An 18,676-nucleotide genomic window follows, 5' to 3' on the forward strand; every position below is an offset into this window, starting at 1 on the left:
TTTTACTATTGAGGCCTTGAAGGCCAAAGAAGAGCACATTAAACAGAAACTAACAACGTGTCTAGATCAGACCACACTTCAGCAAGTGATGCACTGTACAGGTCAGGCACGCTTAGCACAGCATGTCAAGTCCAAGACTCGACAACAAAACAAGTTTAATTTACTAATAGCTCATCAACACCATCACAATTCCAATAACAACACATTCAGTGTAGGACAACAATCCAGTAGTCAATTACATGCCAGGGAGACAGAAAAGTGGGTGAAGAATTTATCTGACAGACAGCTCACCCAGCCGGAGACAAAGATTCTTGCCAGGGGACTGAACTTTGCAGTTGCACCACGTAGACTTCCTCTGGTGGAGATGATCACAGCCACAGAATCAACCATTTGCAACAACAAAATTAAAGAGGCTGAAGCAGAACAACTCGGAATCAAAGTTTCAGCCTGCCTCAGCAATGCCAAACCACCACCTTCCAACATCAGTAGAGAGGAGAGGGATGCACTCACCACTCTTAGCAAGGACAAAAACATCATTCTCCCAGCAGACAAAGGAAGGTGCACAGTGATTTTGAACCAGAAAGACTATCATAAGAAAGTTATGACACTCCTTAGTGACTTAAACACTTATGAACCTCTGAAAAGAGATCCAGTAAATGGTTACAAGAAAAAGTTGATAGATTGCCTGAAAATTTTGGAGCAGGACAAGGCTATTGATCGTTTTCTGTACCACAGACTGTACCCAGGGGAGGCCACACCTAGTCTGTATGGTTTACCTAAAATTCATAAACAAGGTGTACCTTTAAGACCAATTGTTAGCATGATTACCTCTGTCACTTACAATGTTTCCAAATATCTGGTGTCTGTACTCATCCCTTTAGTTGGCAGCTCAGAACATCACATACAGAACACCATGGACTCTGTGGATAAGGTGAGGGATGTCACCATGGAGACTGATGAAACAATGGTCTCTTTTGATGTCACATCACTCTTTACGTGCATTTCTGTTGATGATGTAGTAGAGGTGGTCAGTTTTAGATTAAAATCAGACACCACCCTGAGCAGCAGGACCACGCTTTCCACAGAGCAACTGTGTCAACTCTTGAAACTGTGCCTGCAGTCAACCTACTTCACATATGGGGAGCAATATTATGCTATAAGGGTCTCCAGTTTCTCCTATTGTTGCCAACCTGTACATGGAGGAGGTAGAAAAGAGAGCCTTGACGTCCTTTTCAGGGACACCACCAAGTCATTGGTTCAGGTATGTTGACGACACCTGGGATAAAATTAAATCTCGGGAAGTCCAACATTTTACTGATCACATCAACTCTGTGGATAAATACATTAAGTTCACACAAGAAGATGTAAAAAATGGCAGGTTGGCTTTCTTGGACTGTGAGGTCTCAGTCTCTGATAGAGGACATTTGCAAACTGAGGTGTACCGCAAACCCACCCACACAGACCAGTATTTGCAGTTTGACTCCCATCACCCTTTGGAGCACAAGTTAGGAGTCATCAGGACTCTGTATCACAGAGCAGACAGCGTCCCCACTAGCTCAGGAGCCAGGCAGAAGGAGAAATCCCACACAAGACAGACCCTGGACCAGTTGTTCTCAATTATTTTCTGTTACGCCCCCCAGGAAGAAGTAAACATTTCGTGCCCCCATCTCTCCGCCGCAACTGTAAATAGTATCATTTGTCTATAAAAGTGTTATAAGTACACCTCTGCATAACATTGTACCCTTATTAACATTAAATAAAAAAGAAAGAAATACAATTATTAACATTGTTTTATAGTCTGTAACAGAAAAGGATTAAAGTGCATCAATTTGCCTGAAATAAAAAATATATATCCTGATTTAAACTGTAAACATTTTGACCATTTGATACTGAACAATCAAATTAAATACAATCAATAAATGATAATAAATCCAAATTGATCAGCAACATTTTAACTCAGGAGTGTTATATAAAACACTTTGACCTACAAAACAAAAATGAATAAAACAATTTTGTTTTTATCAAAATGATTAAGTCAGGATTAATGGCTACAATGAGCACGTTTTGCAGTGCACAGCTTTTTGAAGCAGAGTTTGAAACATGATCCTGCAGCTCTCAGCTCCTGCTCGATGTTTAGCTGGACCTGGACCTGGACTTGGTCTCAGAGCAGCAGAGAAGCTGCAAAGAGCTCAGAGCGAGCTGGCAGGTGTGTGTGTTTGTGTGTGTGGGGGTCCAGGTGAACGCGCTCACAAGGGAAGAACCTGACAAGTTATTTATTGACATAAAATATATTTTGTTAGCAAAGAATAGAGCCCTAACTTTTGTTAAACATCTGTTTTTACAACAAATAAAACATCACACTTGTGCTTTGACAATCGATAAAACTAAAAAATGTTGTCAATGCGAAAGAGGAAAGAGGGGCAGGTGTCGCTCTCGCTTTGAGTTTATACTCTTTGTTGCTGCGTGCTGTGGGTGAAATGCGTCCAGAGCGGAGGACTTGTTAGTAAAGAATAGAGTCCTAACATTTATTAAACATTACTTCTGTATTCAGAAAAAAAACACACAAAAATTGTGCTTTGACAAACTGAAAAAACAAAAAAAAATGTTACAGCGAAAGAGGAAAGGGGGGCAGGTAATGCTCTCACTTTGAGTTTATTCTGTCACATGTGTGCTGTGGGTGACAAGCGTCCCCAGCTGAGGAGGTATCGGAGTTTCTCAGCAGAGGGAAGCGACACGGTTCAAGCATGGCTCCCCAAACAACAAGACAGACATATTTGTTCATAACTTTATGATTAGTAAGACTGAGAGTTGCTGGATTTTAGCGAACAGTTGCTGAACGCACATTGACACAATGAGAACAGTGCAAAAAAAAAAAAAACTAGTCTCACAGGAGACTCTGCCAGACGTTCCCAGCAAACTCTCACAATACGTTTGGGTCTGCCAGGTCTGACCGGCATCCTCCCCCACCATCGGAGCCAACTCATTACCAGGTAGTGATCAGTTGACAGCTCCACCCCTCTCTTCACCCAAGTGTCCAAGACATGTGGCCGCAGATCAAATGAGACGATGACAAAGTCGATCATCGAACTGCGGCCTAGGGTGTCCTGGTGCCAAGAGCACATATGGACACCCTTATGCTTGAACAAGGTGTTCGTTATTGACAATCCATGACGAGCACAGAAGTCCAACAACAGAACACCACTCTGGTTCAGATCAGGGGGGCCGTTCCTCCCAACCACACCCCTCCAGGTCTCACTGTCATTGCCCACATGAGCATTGAAGTCCCCCAGCAGAACAAGGGAGTCCCCAGGAGGTGCACTTTCCAGTACCCCCTCCAAGGACTCCAGAAAGGGTGGATAATCTGAACTGCCGTTTGGTGCATAAGCACAAACGACAGTCTGAACCCGTCCCCCCACACTTAGGCGGAGGGAGGCCACCCTCTCATTCACTGGGGTGAACCCCAACACACAGGCACCAACTTGGGGGGCAATAAGTACGCCCACTCCTGCTCGGCGCCTCTCACCAGGGGCAACTCCAGAGTGGAAGAGTGTCCAGCCCCTCTCAAGGAAACTGGTTCCAGAGCCCGAGCCATGCGTAGAGGTGAGTCCGACTATTTCTAGCCGGAACCTCTCAGCCTCACACACCAGCTCAGGCTCCTTCCCCACCAGTGAGGTGACATTTCACGTCCCAATAGCCAGTTTCTGTAGCCGAGGATCAGACCACCAGGGTCCCCGCCCTCGGCCACCACCCATCCCACATTGCACCCGACCCCTTTGGCCCCTCCCACAGGTGGTGAGCCCATGGGAAGGGGGACCCATGTCTCCTCTTCGGGCTGTGCCCGGCCGAGCTCCATGGGTAAAAGCCCGGCCACCAGGCGCTCGCCCGCGTGCCCCACCTCCAGACCTGGCTCCAGAGTGGGGCCCCGGTGACCCACGTCCGGGCAAGGGAACACTAGGTCCATTTATTTGTCTCATCATCGGGGTCTTTGGGAGGAGGCCATCTTTGTGAAAAGAAATTGTCCATCATTAAACAGGGGTGGAGGCCTCCGGGTTCAACTGTCCCCCTCTTACAATGCTGTGATTGCTAGTATCACTCAACCCCCTGTGAATAGTAAACAGCCATCAGTGTGCTAATGATCCATTGTTAGGCTGATGGTCCTTCTTGACCATGTGAGCAGCTGGTTTTGGTTGTCAGCAGCAAACTGGTTGATCCACTCTGAGAAGGTGCTATTTAAGAGACTGAGCTGAACACAGCACCTCAGACTGAGGAAGTCTGAAAACTAAACGTGTCTATAATTTTTTTGTTTTTGAACCCGTCCAGAGGACCAGACTTAACTTGTTTAGATTTTTCTACCTGGATTATTGAGCATGCATCAGAATATGTCAAGAGCTAATGTTTTGGAGGCAATCCATTTTATGATGGCCACCACAGCTAATCAACCTCATCATACACAAAACTGGGCTTAACTCTGTTAATTTTACAGATGCTGACTTCAGGTTTGGTGTGATAAGAGCTGACAACACATACTTCTCATGGGGAGGACATTGACAGCATCACGGACTACATCCATTTCTGTGTGGACAACACTGTGCCCATCAGGACAGTACGGCGTTTCTCCAACAACAAACCATGGATTAATCCTGAAATAAAGGCTCTCCTGAAGGAGAAGAAAAGAGCCTTTAGATCAGGTAACAAGGAGGAACTGGGTATGTTTACATGGACATAAGTAACCGGATCAAATGGCCGGTCGGAATAAAAGTGTGTCATGTAAACACTCCGTTCGGGTTATTTTTTGTGTATTCGGCGCAATCCGATATAATTTGTGATCAGAACGAAACGGGTGGTTTACGCTGATCCGTAACCTGATCGGTGCGCATGTAAATGCTTGATCTGTTCGTTTTTATCTGATCGTGAAAAACTGACCTGACTGCGCATGTGCGACTTTGCCATTTCCGCCTGGCTAATGCTAATAATATTAGCATGTCAGGGAAGTAAAACTGGTCGGTGAGCGACACAACATTTTCTACTAGAAACTTTGAAAGAGCTCAAAATGATCTGTATTACCTGTAGCTCAGTCAGGGAGTGCAGTAACGTCTCCACCATCATTAAAACCTGTCGCGGGTCCATTTTGGGTGCTCAGGTTTGTTTACGTTCACCCCGGAAGTAGAACTTCTTCTTCGGTGTTTTTTTAAGGAGAGTTTACCACTCTGCACATGTCAGTACTGCTGTTCAGAACAAAGCCCGCTGCATGTAAACGCTCGTCATGAACAGATTGTGCCCATGTAAACAACACATTTGAATTATTCAAACAGAACACATTTCAATCCGGTCAAAGAATTCTGCGCATGTAAACATAGCTAATGAGAGCTGTGCAGAAAGAACTGAGAAGAAAGATTAGGGATGGAAAAAGCATCTATAGGAAAAAGATGGAGGATCAGCTGAAGCAGAACAACATCAGTGGGGTGTGGAGGAGCCTTAAAAACATATCAGGCCACAATCAAGCCCCCAGACTGTAGGAGACAAAGGGTGGGTGAATGACTTGAACCAGTTCTTTAACAGATTTGATCTGCCACCCACCCCCACCCCTACTCCAGCCCTGTCCCCCCTGCTGTCAGCTCCATCATCACCTTTAATGACTGCCAACTTCTCTTCTCAAGAATTCACACCTCTCAGCCATTAGCCTCCCCCTTCATTCCAGAAGACTTCATTTCACAGCCCCCTTCCCCCACCTCCATCTTGTCCCTATCAACTCTTCAGGTGAGGAATGAGCTGCGAAAGATCAAGGTGCGTAAAGCTGCAGGTCCAGATGGAATTAGTTACAGGCTCCTGAGGTGCTGCTCAGATCAACTGTGTGGCATCATGGGATTTATGTTCAATCTGAGCCTGAAGCTGGGGAAAGTACCACAACTGTGGAAGACCTCCTGTGTGGTACCGGTACCAAAAACCAAACATCCCAAGGACCTCAGTAACTACAGGCCGGTGGCTCTGACCTCACATTTGATGAAGACCCTCGAGAGGCTGGTCCTCAACAATTTGCGCCACCTGGTGAGGTCTTCATTAGAACCATTGCAGTTTGCCTACAGGCCTGGCATTGGGGTGGGTGACGCCATCATCTACCTCAGGCACCAAGCTCTGACCCACCTGGAGAAACCTGGAAGCACCGTGAGGATCATGTTCTTTGATTTCTCCAGTGCTTTCAACACCATCCAGCCAGGACTTCTGCGGGACAAGCTGGAGTTATCAGAAGTGGATCACCACATGTCCCAGTGGATACTGGATTACCTCACTGGACGCCCACAGTATGTGAGGACACAGGGCTGTGTCTCTGACATGCTGGTCTGCAGTACGGGGGTCCCACAGGGAACTGTGCTGGCACCGTTCCTCTTCACCCTCTACACTGCAGACTTCACCATCGACTCCCCACACTGCCATCTGCAAAAGTTTTCTGATGACTCTGCCATAGTCGGCCTCATCACAGGTGAGGACGACTCAGAGTACAGACAGCGGACTCAAGACTTTGTGGACTGGTGCCAGCAGAACCACCTCCTGATCAACGCTGCTAAAACTAAGGAGCTGGTTGTGGATTTCCGCAGGCACAGGTCCACCTCACTGATCCCGGTGAACATCCAGGGTGTGAACATCGAGATTGTGGACTCTTACAAGTACCTGGGTGTTCACCTGAACAATAAACTGGACTGGTCTCACAACACTGATGCACTTTACAGGAAGGGTCAGAGCAGACTCTACCTGCTGAGGAAACTGAGGTCTTTTGGAGTGCAGGGGGTGCTCCTGAAGACCTTCAAGACCTTCTTTGACTCGGTAGTGGCATCAGCCATCTTCTATGGTGTTGTGTGTTGGAGCAGCAGCTTATCTTCAGCTGAGAAGCAGCAGCTAGATAAGCTCATCAAGAAGGCCAGCTCTGTGCTTGGACGCCCCCTCGACCCAGTGCAGGTGGTGGGAGACAGAAGGACTCCAGCTAAAATAACATCATTGCTGGACAACGTCTCCCACTCCATGCATGAAGCTGTTGCTGAACTGGAGAGCTCATTCAGTGACAGATTACTGCATCCTAAATGCACAAAGGAGCGTTACCGCAGGTCCTTCCTCCCAGCAGCTGTTAGACTCTACAACCATCATCACTGCTCCCAACAAACTCAATAAGGATTAAATACATGCTGACCTCTGCTAAAACACACACTCTGCCTGTAATACTGTACTTTGTAAATAGTCTGCCATTCTCAATGTTCCAATACATATTGAACATTATTATTGATATTGTTTATCTTATTTCTTATATATTGTATTGTTTATTAACATTTTAGGAACTTTTGTGTGAAATTTTTTTATCTGTTGCTGCTGATACACTGGAATTTCCCATCGTGGGACAATAAAGGCTGTTTCTATTCTATTCTACTTTAATTATCGCTCAGGCTGTTTGGAAGGCGAGGCGCCCCCTGTGGATAACGGTTGAGAAAACACCATACTTCAAATGCTAATAGATTATGTGAGAGTGACGTCACACGCAATGTTATTTTTATAGTTTGACTCAAATGACTACATCTGTCTGAGCATGAGCTGATCTCAGTCTAAAACATCTGGTGTCAAAGACGCCCGGCGATATCGTTCAGAACACTGACGCGGGTTCTGACCTCGTGTCTGAATCCGAAAGTTGATCTTGCTCTCAGAGGGATGGGTGATGGTGTAACCACAGAACTCCACCTCCGGACTGAAAAATAAGTAAAAAAATCAAACAGAAAGTTTAAAGTGGGATGTGAGAATATCCTGAATGCTTCAAAGACGCTGGCGGAACCATTTGGATCAGTTTTCAACAGACGGATCAAACACAAACAGAACAAATCTCACAGGCGGACTGAAGATTATAGAAGATGAAGAAGATGATAACCTGAATTTACAGGTCCTTCTCAAAAAATTAACATATTGTGATAAAGGTCATTATTTTCCATAATGTAATGATAAAAATGAAACTTTCATATATTTCAGATTCATTGCACACCAACTGAAATATCTCAGGTCTTTAATTGTTTTAATACTGATGATTATGGCATACAGCTCATGAAAACCCAAAATGCCTGTCCCAAAAAATTAGCATATTTCATCCCACCAATGAAAGACAAGTGTTTTTAATACAAAAAACGCCAACCTTCAAATAATCATGTTCAGTTATGCACTCAATACTTGGTCGGGAATCCTTTTGCATGAATCACTGCTTCAATGCGGCGTGGCATGGAGGCAATCAGCCTGTGGCACTGCTGAGGTGTTATGGAGGCCCAGGATGCTTCGATAGCGGCCTTAAGCTCATCCAGAGTGTTGGGTCTTGTGTCTCTCAACTTTCTCTTCACAATATCCCACAGGTTCTCTATGGGGTTCAGGTCAGGAGAGTTGGCAGGCCAATTGAGCACAGTAATACCATGGTCAGTAAACCATTTACCAGTGGTTTTGGCACTGTGAGCAGGTGCCAGGTCGTGCTGAAAAATGAAATCTTCATCTCCACAAAGCTTTTCAGCAGATGGAAGCATGAAGTGCTCCAAAATCTCCTGATAGCTGCATTGACCCTGCGCTTGATAAAACACAGTGGACCAACACCAGCAGATGACATGACACCCCAGTGACTGTGGAAACTTGACACTGGACCTCAAGCAATGTGAATTCTGTGTCTCCTCTCTTCCACCAGACTCTGGGACCTTGATTTCCAAAGGAAATGCAAAATTTACTGTAATTAGAGAACATAACTTTGGACCACTCAGCAGCAGTCCCAGGCGAGATGTTTCTGCCGCTGTTTCTTGTTCAAAAGTGGCTTGACCTGGGGAATGCGGCACCTGTAGCCCATTTCCTGCACACGCCTGTGCACGGTGGCTCTGGATGTTTCTACTCCAGACTCAGTCCACTGCTTCCGCAGGTCCCCCAAGGTCTGGGATCGGCCCTTCTCCACAATCCTCCTCAGGGTCCGGTCACCTCTTCTCGTTGTGCAGCGTTTTCTGCCACACTTTTCCCTTCCCACAGACTTCCCACTGAGGTGCCTTGATACAGCACTCTGGGAACAGCCTATTCGTTCAGCAATTTCTTTCTGTGTCTTACCCTCTTGCTTGAGGGTGTCAATGATGGCCTTCTGGACAGCAGTCAGGTCGGCAGTCTTACCCATGATTGCGGTTTTGAGTAATGAACAAGGCTGTGAGTTTTTAAAAGCCTCAGGAATCTTTTGCAGGTGTTTAGAGTTACGTCGTTGATTCAGATGGTTAGGTTAATAGCTTGTTTAGAGAACCTTTTCATGATATGCTAATTTTTTGGGACAGGCATTTAGGGTTTTCATGAGCTGTATGCCATAATCATCAGTATTAAAACAATTAAAGACCTGAAATATTTCAGTTGGTGTGCAATGAATCTGAAATATATGAAAGTTTCATTTTTATCATCACATTATGGAAAATAATGACCTTTATCACAATATGCTAATTTTTTTAGAAGGACCTGTATGTGTGTGTGTGTGTGTAAAACAAGATACAAACTGGTCAACTCTGAATTTTAATATGTAATGTGATCAATTAAAATGAAAGCACCGACTTCTTCATGATCATGTATCTGAGGGAGTTGCCCAGCGTGTGATCTTCATGGTGCATCACGAACGTCACACAGTCCTCATCAGCTGCATCCACCTGGACCTTAAATGGACAAACACACATTTAAACAATACAAAGAACTTTCGCAACAAAAAAAACGGGCTAAATGTCAGAACTTCAACATTTGTTGACAGGGTTTTTCACAACATTTGTTTTCTTATAGACAAGATGAAACGGCATCCTGTGGGTGTTTCAACTCACTGAAATTAGATCAGATTTAAAGGATGACTTTAGACATGACTTTGTTTCAAAGAAACTTGTACACGAATCAGAATTTAAATCAACATATCTAACATAACGACAAGAAACTTTTTAAAGGCACCACATGTAGGATCATTAAAAAAACAAGTTTTATGTTCTTAAAAAGTTTTATTATTTATGGTCAACATGTGAACAATGACTGTCCGACCACAAAATAATAAAAATAAGACGATCTGGCCCAAATCTTCCACTAAAATAAACCAAGCAGCTAGTTTAAATATTGATTACTCTGCTATGGTTTATATCAAAAAGGTCTTTGTTGGTGTGTTGTTAATTATAACAGGGATTCATCCTCTTGTCTTTTGATTTATAACAATTCAAGCTCTACAGATGCACACGTGATACAAATGTTAACATTAAAACTGTAGATTCACACAACACGAATAATAAACGTCCAGATGTTAAACTTGGACTGTTTTCTCTTGTTGCTGCAGCTTCCCACGTGAGGCGTAAACAGATGTTGAAATTTAAAAAAGTAAAATCTGCTCCTCTGGACATTCACAAAGCAAAGCAACAACAAAAAAATATTGTTTTTGTTTTGCTTTGTGAATGTCCAGAGGAGCAGATTTTACTTTTTCAGATTTTTCTACCTGGATTATTGAGCATGCATCAGGATACAGACGTCGAAATGTTAAATTTATCACCTGTAATTCCACAACAGCCTCCCAGTGGAGTTTAAACTCCCAAGTTTTAACACAGTCACAAACTATAAAGCCCTAACGCGTCTTACCATTTCAAGCTTTGCTTTCTTTTCGCTTTCCCCCGCCATGCTTCAGTTTAATTCATGACAAGTAAGTTATAATGCGCATGCGTACAATCTGGCACACGTGTTCAACTAGCGTCATCCTTATTTCCGGATGGCGTTCAACTTTGTTTTGATTGTTTACATCTTACACGGGCATTTTTTTGTTTTTACATACGATCTATATGTAATAAATAATGATATTTTACGTCGTGACAGAGATGTGAAATGTAGCCGGGTGTCAGAAAGACTGCAGTGCAGCTGAAACATAGGAAGAAGTGAACGCTCTTTAAAGGTTCAACGAGCCGGAAGTACGCAAGACCACATCCAGACCACAATTCATAGCGAAAACCTGAGTTGGAGCAACGCGCATGTTCGAAGTCTGTTTTTCTTTTTTTTTTAGTTGTGGGCGTTATGTCTATGGGCGTAACGGTAAAAAGTTTACATGCTTTTTCTTCGGGGACTTTTGACCTGTGTGTTTTCTGACACGCAGGGAGCGCTTAAGTTCTGACACAAACATATATTTTGACGCATTTTTTGTCCAAGTACTCAATATAGTAAATTTAAAGGAGATTAAGTGAGATAAGAATTAGTAACTTTAAAATAGTTTATCTACAGCCTAATGCAGAGTTGCATTGATTTGTCGTCAATAACCCTGACTACAATCATTGTTTACATAATAGTTAATGTGGAAAAAGTTCTCCGACTATCTTGCCAGTGTATATAGTAAGTTTGGTAATGTATTTTTGCACGAAAAACATCGTTAGAAGAGCGCGCGCAGGTCGCCTGATATGCCAGATTTGGTTAAATTAGACTCGTTTCTAAACGTACAAACATGTGACGATCACGGAAGGCGTTAAAAATGTAGTTCAAACTGGTGAAATCCTAGCGTTGAGAATGCGAGGCAAAGAGCAGTTTAGGAACTACATTACCCAGCGCGGCAGGGAAGTCGTTTCCGGTTTAGAGTATGTGTTTTTTAAGGCAGAAGTAGCTAGCAGCTGATGCACATATGTCTCTATTTGAGTAAATTATTAGATACTTGAGGCACTGCTGGTACTTCGAGGTAATGATTTTACGTGTTTAGCTTTGACAAATGTGTTCGTTTTTGGATATAATCCGTGGAATTCAGTTAAATTTAAGTAGCCTGCCAGCGCAGCTCGGTCAATAACATCCGCTAGCTCGTTGATTCTCAGGAGTGGTCTTATCTTTAGGGTTTATTTCCCTACTAGCAAACTAGCTAGCAGCAGACGTGCTGCTAATACCTGCAAGTTTGGTGTAAATACATTGAGATATGTAACTTGTCCCACAACATTCTGCTGTATTAAACGACTTTTATTCGTTTTCTGGACACCAGCTGTTTCCATGGCAATCCTGTTTGCGGTGGTGGCTCGTGGGACCACCATCCTGGCGAAGCACGCGTGGTGCGGCGGGAACTTCCTGGAAGTCACGGAGCAGATTTTAGCCAAAGTTCCTTCAGAGAACAACAAGCTGACGTACAGCCACGGCAGGTACGGGTCCGGAGCGGCCATGTCCGGTCCAAAGTGTTGGTTCTGTTCGGACCGTCTCACAAAACCTTTTGTTTGTTTTGTCTCACAGCTACCTGTTCCATTACATCTGCCATGACAGGATTATATACTTATGCATCACTGATGATGTGAGTATGTTAGAGATATGCTTTCTGTAAGTTCTGTTAACTGTGACAACAAGGGATGTATCTGTTTTGTTGTTTATCATAAGATCAAGTGTTAAACAATTGCTTTCTCCCACACAAATTAGCCACCACATGGTATGAATGATTGGTTATAAAGCCTTTAAGTTTAGGTATGTTTGGGACGGCTGAGTGGTTAGAGCAGTTGTCCTCCAATGGGAGAGTTGGGGGTTCGATTCCACCAGCAGTCGCATGCTGAAGTGTCCTTGGGCAAGACAGTGAACCCCTCATTGCCTTCGAAGTGTGTCCCATCGGTGTATGAATGTGATAAAGCTCTGATTGTAGAGATCTAATAGAGTGCTGTATGAATGGGTAAATGAGGACACAGATTGTGTTGTAAAGAGCTTTGAGTGTCTTGATAAGAAAAAACGTGTATCTAGAGGTCCACATCTGATTGAACGATAAAAAACAAGGTGTTTGTTAACCACAGACATACCATACCATTTTATTTATAGAGCACTTAAAACAGCGACAAGGCCAACCAAAGTGCTGTACAGCCAGAACAACAGGTAACACACAAAGCAAAATACAAAATGAAGTAAATCAAAAATATAGACATAAAAACGATGCAGATAATGACAAACCAGTGTAGAGCATACAGGTTCAAAACACAGATCATCTGGTGTTGAAAGCTACTGAATAGTAGTGAGTTTTTAAACGGGACTTGAAAACCGAGAGGGAGGGGGCCTGTCTGATAAGCAGAGGTAACTCGTTCCAGAGACATATGTCTATGGTGTTGACCAGTTCAACATTAGCGGTGTCTCCATAACTTCTCTTTCTGCCTCTCTTAACACAGAACTTCCGGTTACATTTCAAAATAAGAGCAACATAAATGGGTAGTGGGGAGGGCTAAATGTTTGTTTTTTTAATATCTAGCCATTACATTAAAAACAAAATCAGTTTTGGTTGTTGAATAATGTGAAAATAGTTACAATTGATTCATAAATACAGAAAAATTAAGTAACCAAAATAATAATGATACTTAAACTGGCTTTGGGACAAAGGATGTTTCCTTTAACTTCACATTTTCTTGTTCGACCTTTTACATCAGTCACTGCAGATGAGTGATTGTCAGTTTCTTTATGATTTCTGCAACTGGAGCAGGTATTTCTGTTTACTGGTTAACTTCCTCAGCTGTCTCACATTTTAAGGGTCAACCCTACTCCATGTTTCAGCTCCTTTCATAGATCAGATCTCATAGAAGAACTTCTAAAGAGCAAATGTTGTTTTTAGCTTTTGTTTTGGGCCATTATCTCGTTATAGGACTTATGATCTTTAACTGAGACCAGACTTTTTGACAAATGGGAGCAGGTTTCGCTTCAGATGCTTCATATTTCATTGTACCCAGACCACACTCAAGCCAACCTGTGTCAGGTGCAGCTACAACCAAGAACAAAAGAGAATATTCTTGTGTTTGACAGCACATATAGCGCTTGTTCTTAGAAACCTTCAGTTTTAAAAGAGCTGATGTAACTTACCTAAAGAGCAGCAAATACAGCTAGCCAATCAGTGTTTGTCCTCCAGAAACACCCACTTTCGGTCTGCAGAGAACCCCTTCTCCTGTTTGTCTCCACAGTGGAACTTCCTGCTTTAAAATCTTTCACCAGAAACATTTATTTATATCTCTGTTCAGTTCCAGTCCAGACAAACACTCCTCTGGAAAGCTGCAAACATTCACTGTTCAGATCCCTCAGCGATGGGGGACGTTGGCAAACTTCTTTTTATCCAGCTGTTTTTTTTTTTTTTTGAGCGTGATATAACTTTGACCTTTGACTCATTCAGACATAAACATAATCCAACTAAACAACCAGTCTTGTTCTGAGACGTAACAAGCTGCCAAACAGTCTCAGACATTTACATTTTTCTTTTTTTAACCCAGAGAAGATTTAATAAAATGTATGATAGCCTTTGTCAAGATAGATAATTGAATGTTTATACACTTTACCAGCATCCTGTCACAACAAACACTGTTAATTTATTTTATTGAGATTTTGAGAGCACTCTTAAGTGGATAATGAGCTGCGCGGTGATGCTTCTCTCTGGTCCTGAGTGAGGTCTTTGCTCAATGGTTTTCTTAAGAACATGAGTTTCAACTACTATTCATCTGCAGTAGATGTGTATATATTGTTTTAAGCCTAATTAATTTTATCTTTTTTTTTCCTAGTTTTAAATCCACCTAATATTAATCTGTAAGATACAAAGACTGGACAGAAAATGAGTAGAAAGCATAGTCTTTCTAAAGCCTGAAAAACAATTTAAGACCGTTAAAACGCTCTCAGGACATTATTACCTGCAGTGTTCCCTCAGTGAGGACTGAACTTGGTAAAAGGGCCTTCTCCTACTCCGCCCGTTTCCTGGAATATCTTGTAAAAAGAGCTGAAGCTCTCGACCTTGACCTCTCTAAGTGGCTTCAAACATCTAAGTTCCTGGGAAAAACCAACGCAGACATGTTCCTGCTTTTAGTTTTCTACACCGCCTTATAATCCAGCTGTTTTTTTTTCTTTTTGCTACTTTTCCTTTTGACTGTCCTTTTGGTTGCCATTTTGTTTTGATTTGTTTGAAAAAAATTAATAATAAATTTTGTATGCCTCTTTTGTGACTGTTTATTGTTGTTGGTGTTTCTCACTGTTGTCATCACTCTGTTAAGAAATCAGGTCTCTCTTGTAAACGAGTCCCTGAGGCTCAATGGCATTAACCTGTCTAAATAAAGGTTGAATGAACAAAAAAAAAAACCAGTTTAGCAGAAAGTCTGACTCTTTGGGAGGGAAATGAATGTAAAGAAATGAGTGAAGTGGTGAATTTTAATTTAACAATACTGTAGAAATGAAAAGGTTCACACAAATGCATTGTTATTTCATCGTTAATTAACGGGTTACTAAATAATTTTCTGTTTGATTTTTTGTTTTTGGAAGGACTTTGAGAGATCTCGTGCATTCAGCTTCCTGAGCGAAGTGAAAAAGCGTTTCCAGACAACGTACGGATCCCGAGCTCAAACTGCTCTGCCCTACGCCATGAACAGCGAGTTCTCCTCCACACTAGCAGCTCAGATGGTGAGTACGAGCATCGTCCTACATGTTGCCCTGAGCATCGTCTAACACGTTGCCCTGAGCATCGTCCTACATGTCCCGAGCATTGTCCTACATGTTGTCTGAGCATTGTCCTACATGTTGTCTAAACATCGTCCTACATGTTGCCCTGAGCATTGTCCTACATGTTGCCCTGAGCACTGTCCTACATGTTGCCCTGAGCATCGTCCTACATGTTGCCCTGAGCATCGTCCTACACGTTGCCCTGAGCATCGTCCTACACGTTGCCCCGAGCATCGTCCTACACGTTGTCCCGAGCATCGTCCTACACGTTGTCCCGAGCATCGTCCTACACGTTGTCCCGAGCATCGTCCTACACGTTGTCCCGAGCATCGTCCTACACGTTGTCCCGAGCATCGTCTTTGCCAACTCCTCCTTCAGGACCACCCCTACCCCATTTCTCTTTCTATCCACACCATGGTAAAGCAGTTTGAACCCTGCTCCAATGCTGCGAGCCTTGTTGCCCTCCCACTTGGTCTCTTGGACACATAAAACATCAACCTTCCTTATCTGCCTCATGTCAGCCAGCTTTCTACCTTTGCCTGTCATTGTCCCAACATTTAGTGTGTCCACCCTCAGTCCTACATTCTTCACTTTCCTCTTCTCCCTCTGTCTCCTGACACGTTTCCCTCCTTGTGCTTTTTGACTAACGGTAGCACAATTTCCTGTTTGTCAAAAGTACCAGTTCTTGTTAACCCGGGTCTTGATCTAGTGTATTCTCACTTGTATTGTGTATTAGTTTTTACAAAAGTGTTTTAGGCCAGATGCTTTTCCAGACACAGCTCTCACCATGTACCTGGGAGACAAACACAAGAAAAACTGTACTTCTTTATCAGCTGTAACTTTATTTGTATTTTTTATCTGTCAACCACCAGGATGATGAAGATTCTCCTGTATGGATAAATGTGGCACATTCACATGATTTGTTTACATTTTACACTTGATAGATTAATGATCACGGTTCTTCTTTATAAACTTGACCTGGCTTTGTTGCAGAAACACCACTCAGACCCTCGGGGGTCGGATCGTGTCACGGAGACTCAGATGCACGTTGATGACTTGAAGGGCATCATGGTCCGCAACATCGGTAAGCCACTTTCTAGAGTCTAATTTCTAGTCTTATCAAGTTGACTGTATTGAAGACTAGTTTCACTCGTTGTGTGGACGTTTGCTGTGGAAGGCCACAATCCTGCAGGTCAGAGGGAAATGGAGGAGGTGGAGATGTTTTCCTCTGAAGCGAGGTTAATAAAATATACAAATGTTAGTCGAGTCATCAGAAACCTTTAGTGTTTGTTCAGTGAGCTCCTTCTCTCGTTGTTAAATCAGTTGGTGACCTCCTCCAGTTTGTTCATCGTGCTGAAGGATTAATGAAGTCTGGTGTCACCGAGCCTTGTTGTGTTCTGCTCACCTGGGCTCCTCTGGCTCTTTTTACAGACCTGGTGGCTCAGAGAGGAGAGAAGCTGGAGCTTCTGATTGACAAGACCGAGAACCTGGTTGATGCAGTAAGTTTAGTTTGTTCATTTGTTTTCTGACTCTCATCCTGCTCAGCTGTGTGATCCACGTCGTTTCTCTGTGTTCACCAGTCGGTGACGTTTAAAACGACGAGTCGTAACCTGGCCCGGGCCATGTGCATGAAGAACCTCAAGCTGACGCTGGTCATTGTGCTGGTGTGTGTGGTAGGTACACACAGTAATGTGCTTCTTCACAAACAGATCATCCCCAAGAACGCACAGCACGCTCTGCCTTTCATAGCAGATATTTTGCTAACAGACAGAGCAAAGGATAAAATGTAGGTTGTCTGTGAATTCCAGCACAAGTTGGTGTGCTGAGTATGTGTTGGTATCAGTCTCCCTCACCACCACACCTAACATTAGCTCTATCCGATTTTAAATTGTGGCTAGCTGTGGTAGCCATCTTGAACTGGGATGACTTCAGAAGCTTATCAGTTGTAGATATTGATTGATGACTTTCTGCAGGGTTATTTATTCAGTGGTTCTTGACGTACAAACAGACAGGCACAAGGACAACATGATTCCCCCTTCAGCCTTTTGACGACAGCTGATAGATACTGAAGAATCTTCCAGATGACCTGATTCAACTTTTCTCTCATTTCCAACAATGTTCAGTCAGGTCCTCTGGACGTTTTTTGTTGTTGAGAAACTTTTCGTCCTTCATCCAAAGGACTTCATCAATCTGATGAGTCACAAACAAACTAGGTATGGCTGGGCGCTATGGACCAAAATTAATATCTTGATATTTTTAAGAATTGTTTTTTTCCTTAAAGTAATAAAAATATCTTTGAGTCAAAGTTTTGTCCCAGTTGTCACACAGGCACATTTATTAACAACCAGCTGTAACTGCACACAATAAATGTCTAAACTATTTCCATATAATAAATAATCATCAGGGAGTGGTGGCGCAGAGGTTAGAGAAGGTGGGCCTGTGATCAGAAGATCGTTGGTTCAACTCCCATTACGACAACATGAAAATGTGGGTGGGAAAGGTGAAGTACCCACACCTTCTCCACCCTCATTTGCTCCACTCTGGGCCCTTGAGCAAGGCTCTTAACCCCCACCATCTGCTCCCCCGGGCGCCTTAAATAGCAGCTCTCTGTTCCACACAGAGGGCTGTGGTAGCTCGATGGTCTGTGGTTGCCTCAGGAAGGACATTCAGCATAAAAATAATTACCAAGTCTTCGTGCGATTTAGTTCACTGTGGAAGGGAGCAGCCGAAAGAAAAAAAAAAATGAAAAAATCCTCTTCAGCTGCGCATGTGTGAAGCAACAGGAGGGGCTGTGTTTGTATCCAGTCAGGGAGGAGGAGGGGCCGCATGCAGTTGGCGGTGCAGACGGGCAGAAAAAGGAGAACTACTGTAATTTCTGGACTATTGAGCATACCCAAATATAAGCCGCGCCCACCAAATTAAACAATAAAAATAATTTTTGTACAAACCGGATTCCAAAAAAGTTGGGACACTAAACAAATTGTGAATACAAACTGAATGCAATGATGTGGAGATGGCAAATGTCAATATTTTATTTGTAATATAACATAGATGACAGATCAAAAGTTTAATCTGAGTAAATGTAACATTTTAAAGGAAAAATATGTTGAGTCAAAATTTCACATTGTCAACAAATCCCAAAAAAGTTGGGACAAGTAGCAATAAGTGGCTGGAAAAAGGAAATTGAGCATATAACGAACAGCTGGAAGACCAATTAACACTAATTAGGTCAATTGACAAC

At 43.1% G+C, this 18,676-nt stretch overlaps 2 protein-coding genes across 2 annotated transcripts in view; one reads left to right on the plus strand and one right to left on the minus strand.

Annotated features, from left to right (window-relative positions):
* The window catches only part of polr1d (RNA polymerase I and III subunit D), a 21,395-nt gene extending 10,690 nt beyond the window's left edge, over window positions 1-10,705 (minus strand). Inside the window, exons 1-3 of the mRNA XM_037676000.1 lie at window positions 10,627-10,705; window positions 9,580-9,677; window positions 7,650-7,726 (exon numbers count right to left, since the gene is read on the minus strand). Of these exons, the coding sequence (XP_037531928.1) occupies window positions 7,650-7,726; window positions 9,580-9,677; window positions 10,627-10,665 (214 nt within the window). The 5' untranslated portion in view covers window positions 10,666-10,705. The remainder of the gene's footprint in view (window positions 1-7,649; window positions 7,727-9,579; window positions 9,678-10,626) is intronic.
* An 890-nt stretch (window positions 10,706-11,595) lies between these two features.
* Window positions 11,596-18,676, plus strand: part of sybl1 (synaptobrevin-like 1) — a 9,099-nt gene continuing 2,018 nt past the window's right edge. The window contains exons 1-7 of the mRNA XM_037676001.1: window positions 11,596-11,701; window positions 11,993-12,146; window positions 12,235-12,292; window positions 15,259-15,396; window positions 16,429-16,519; window positions 16,867-16,934; window positions 17,016-17,108. Coding sequence (XP_037531929.1) covers window positions 12,001-12,146; window positions 12,235-12,292; window positions 15,259-15,396; window positions 16,429-16,519; window positions 16,867-16,934; window positions 17,016-17,108 — 594 coding nt within the window. The 5' untranslated portion in view covers window positions 11,596-11,701; window positions 11,993-12,000. The remainder of the gene's footprint in view (window positions 11,702-11,992; window positions 12,147-12,234; window positions 12,293-15,258; window positions 15,397-16,428; window positions 16,520-16,866; window positions 16,935-17,015; window positions 17,109-18,676) is intronic.

The sequence above is a fragment of the Nematolebias whitei genome, chromosome 4, assembly GCF_014905685.2.
Source record: "Nematolebias whitei isolate Nwh7 chromosome 4, NemWhi1, whole genome shotgun sequence".
NCBI lineage: Eukaryota > Metazoa > Chordata > Actinopteri > Cyprinodontiformes > Rivulidae > Nematolebias > Nematolebias whitei.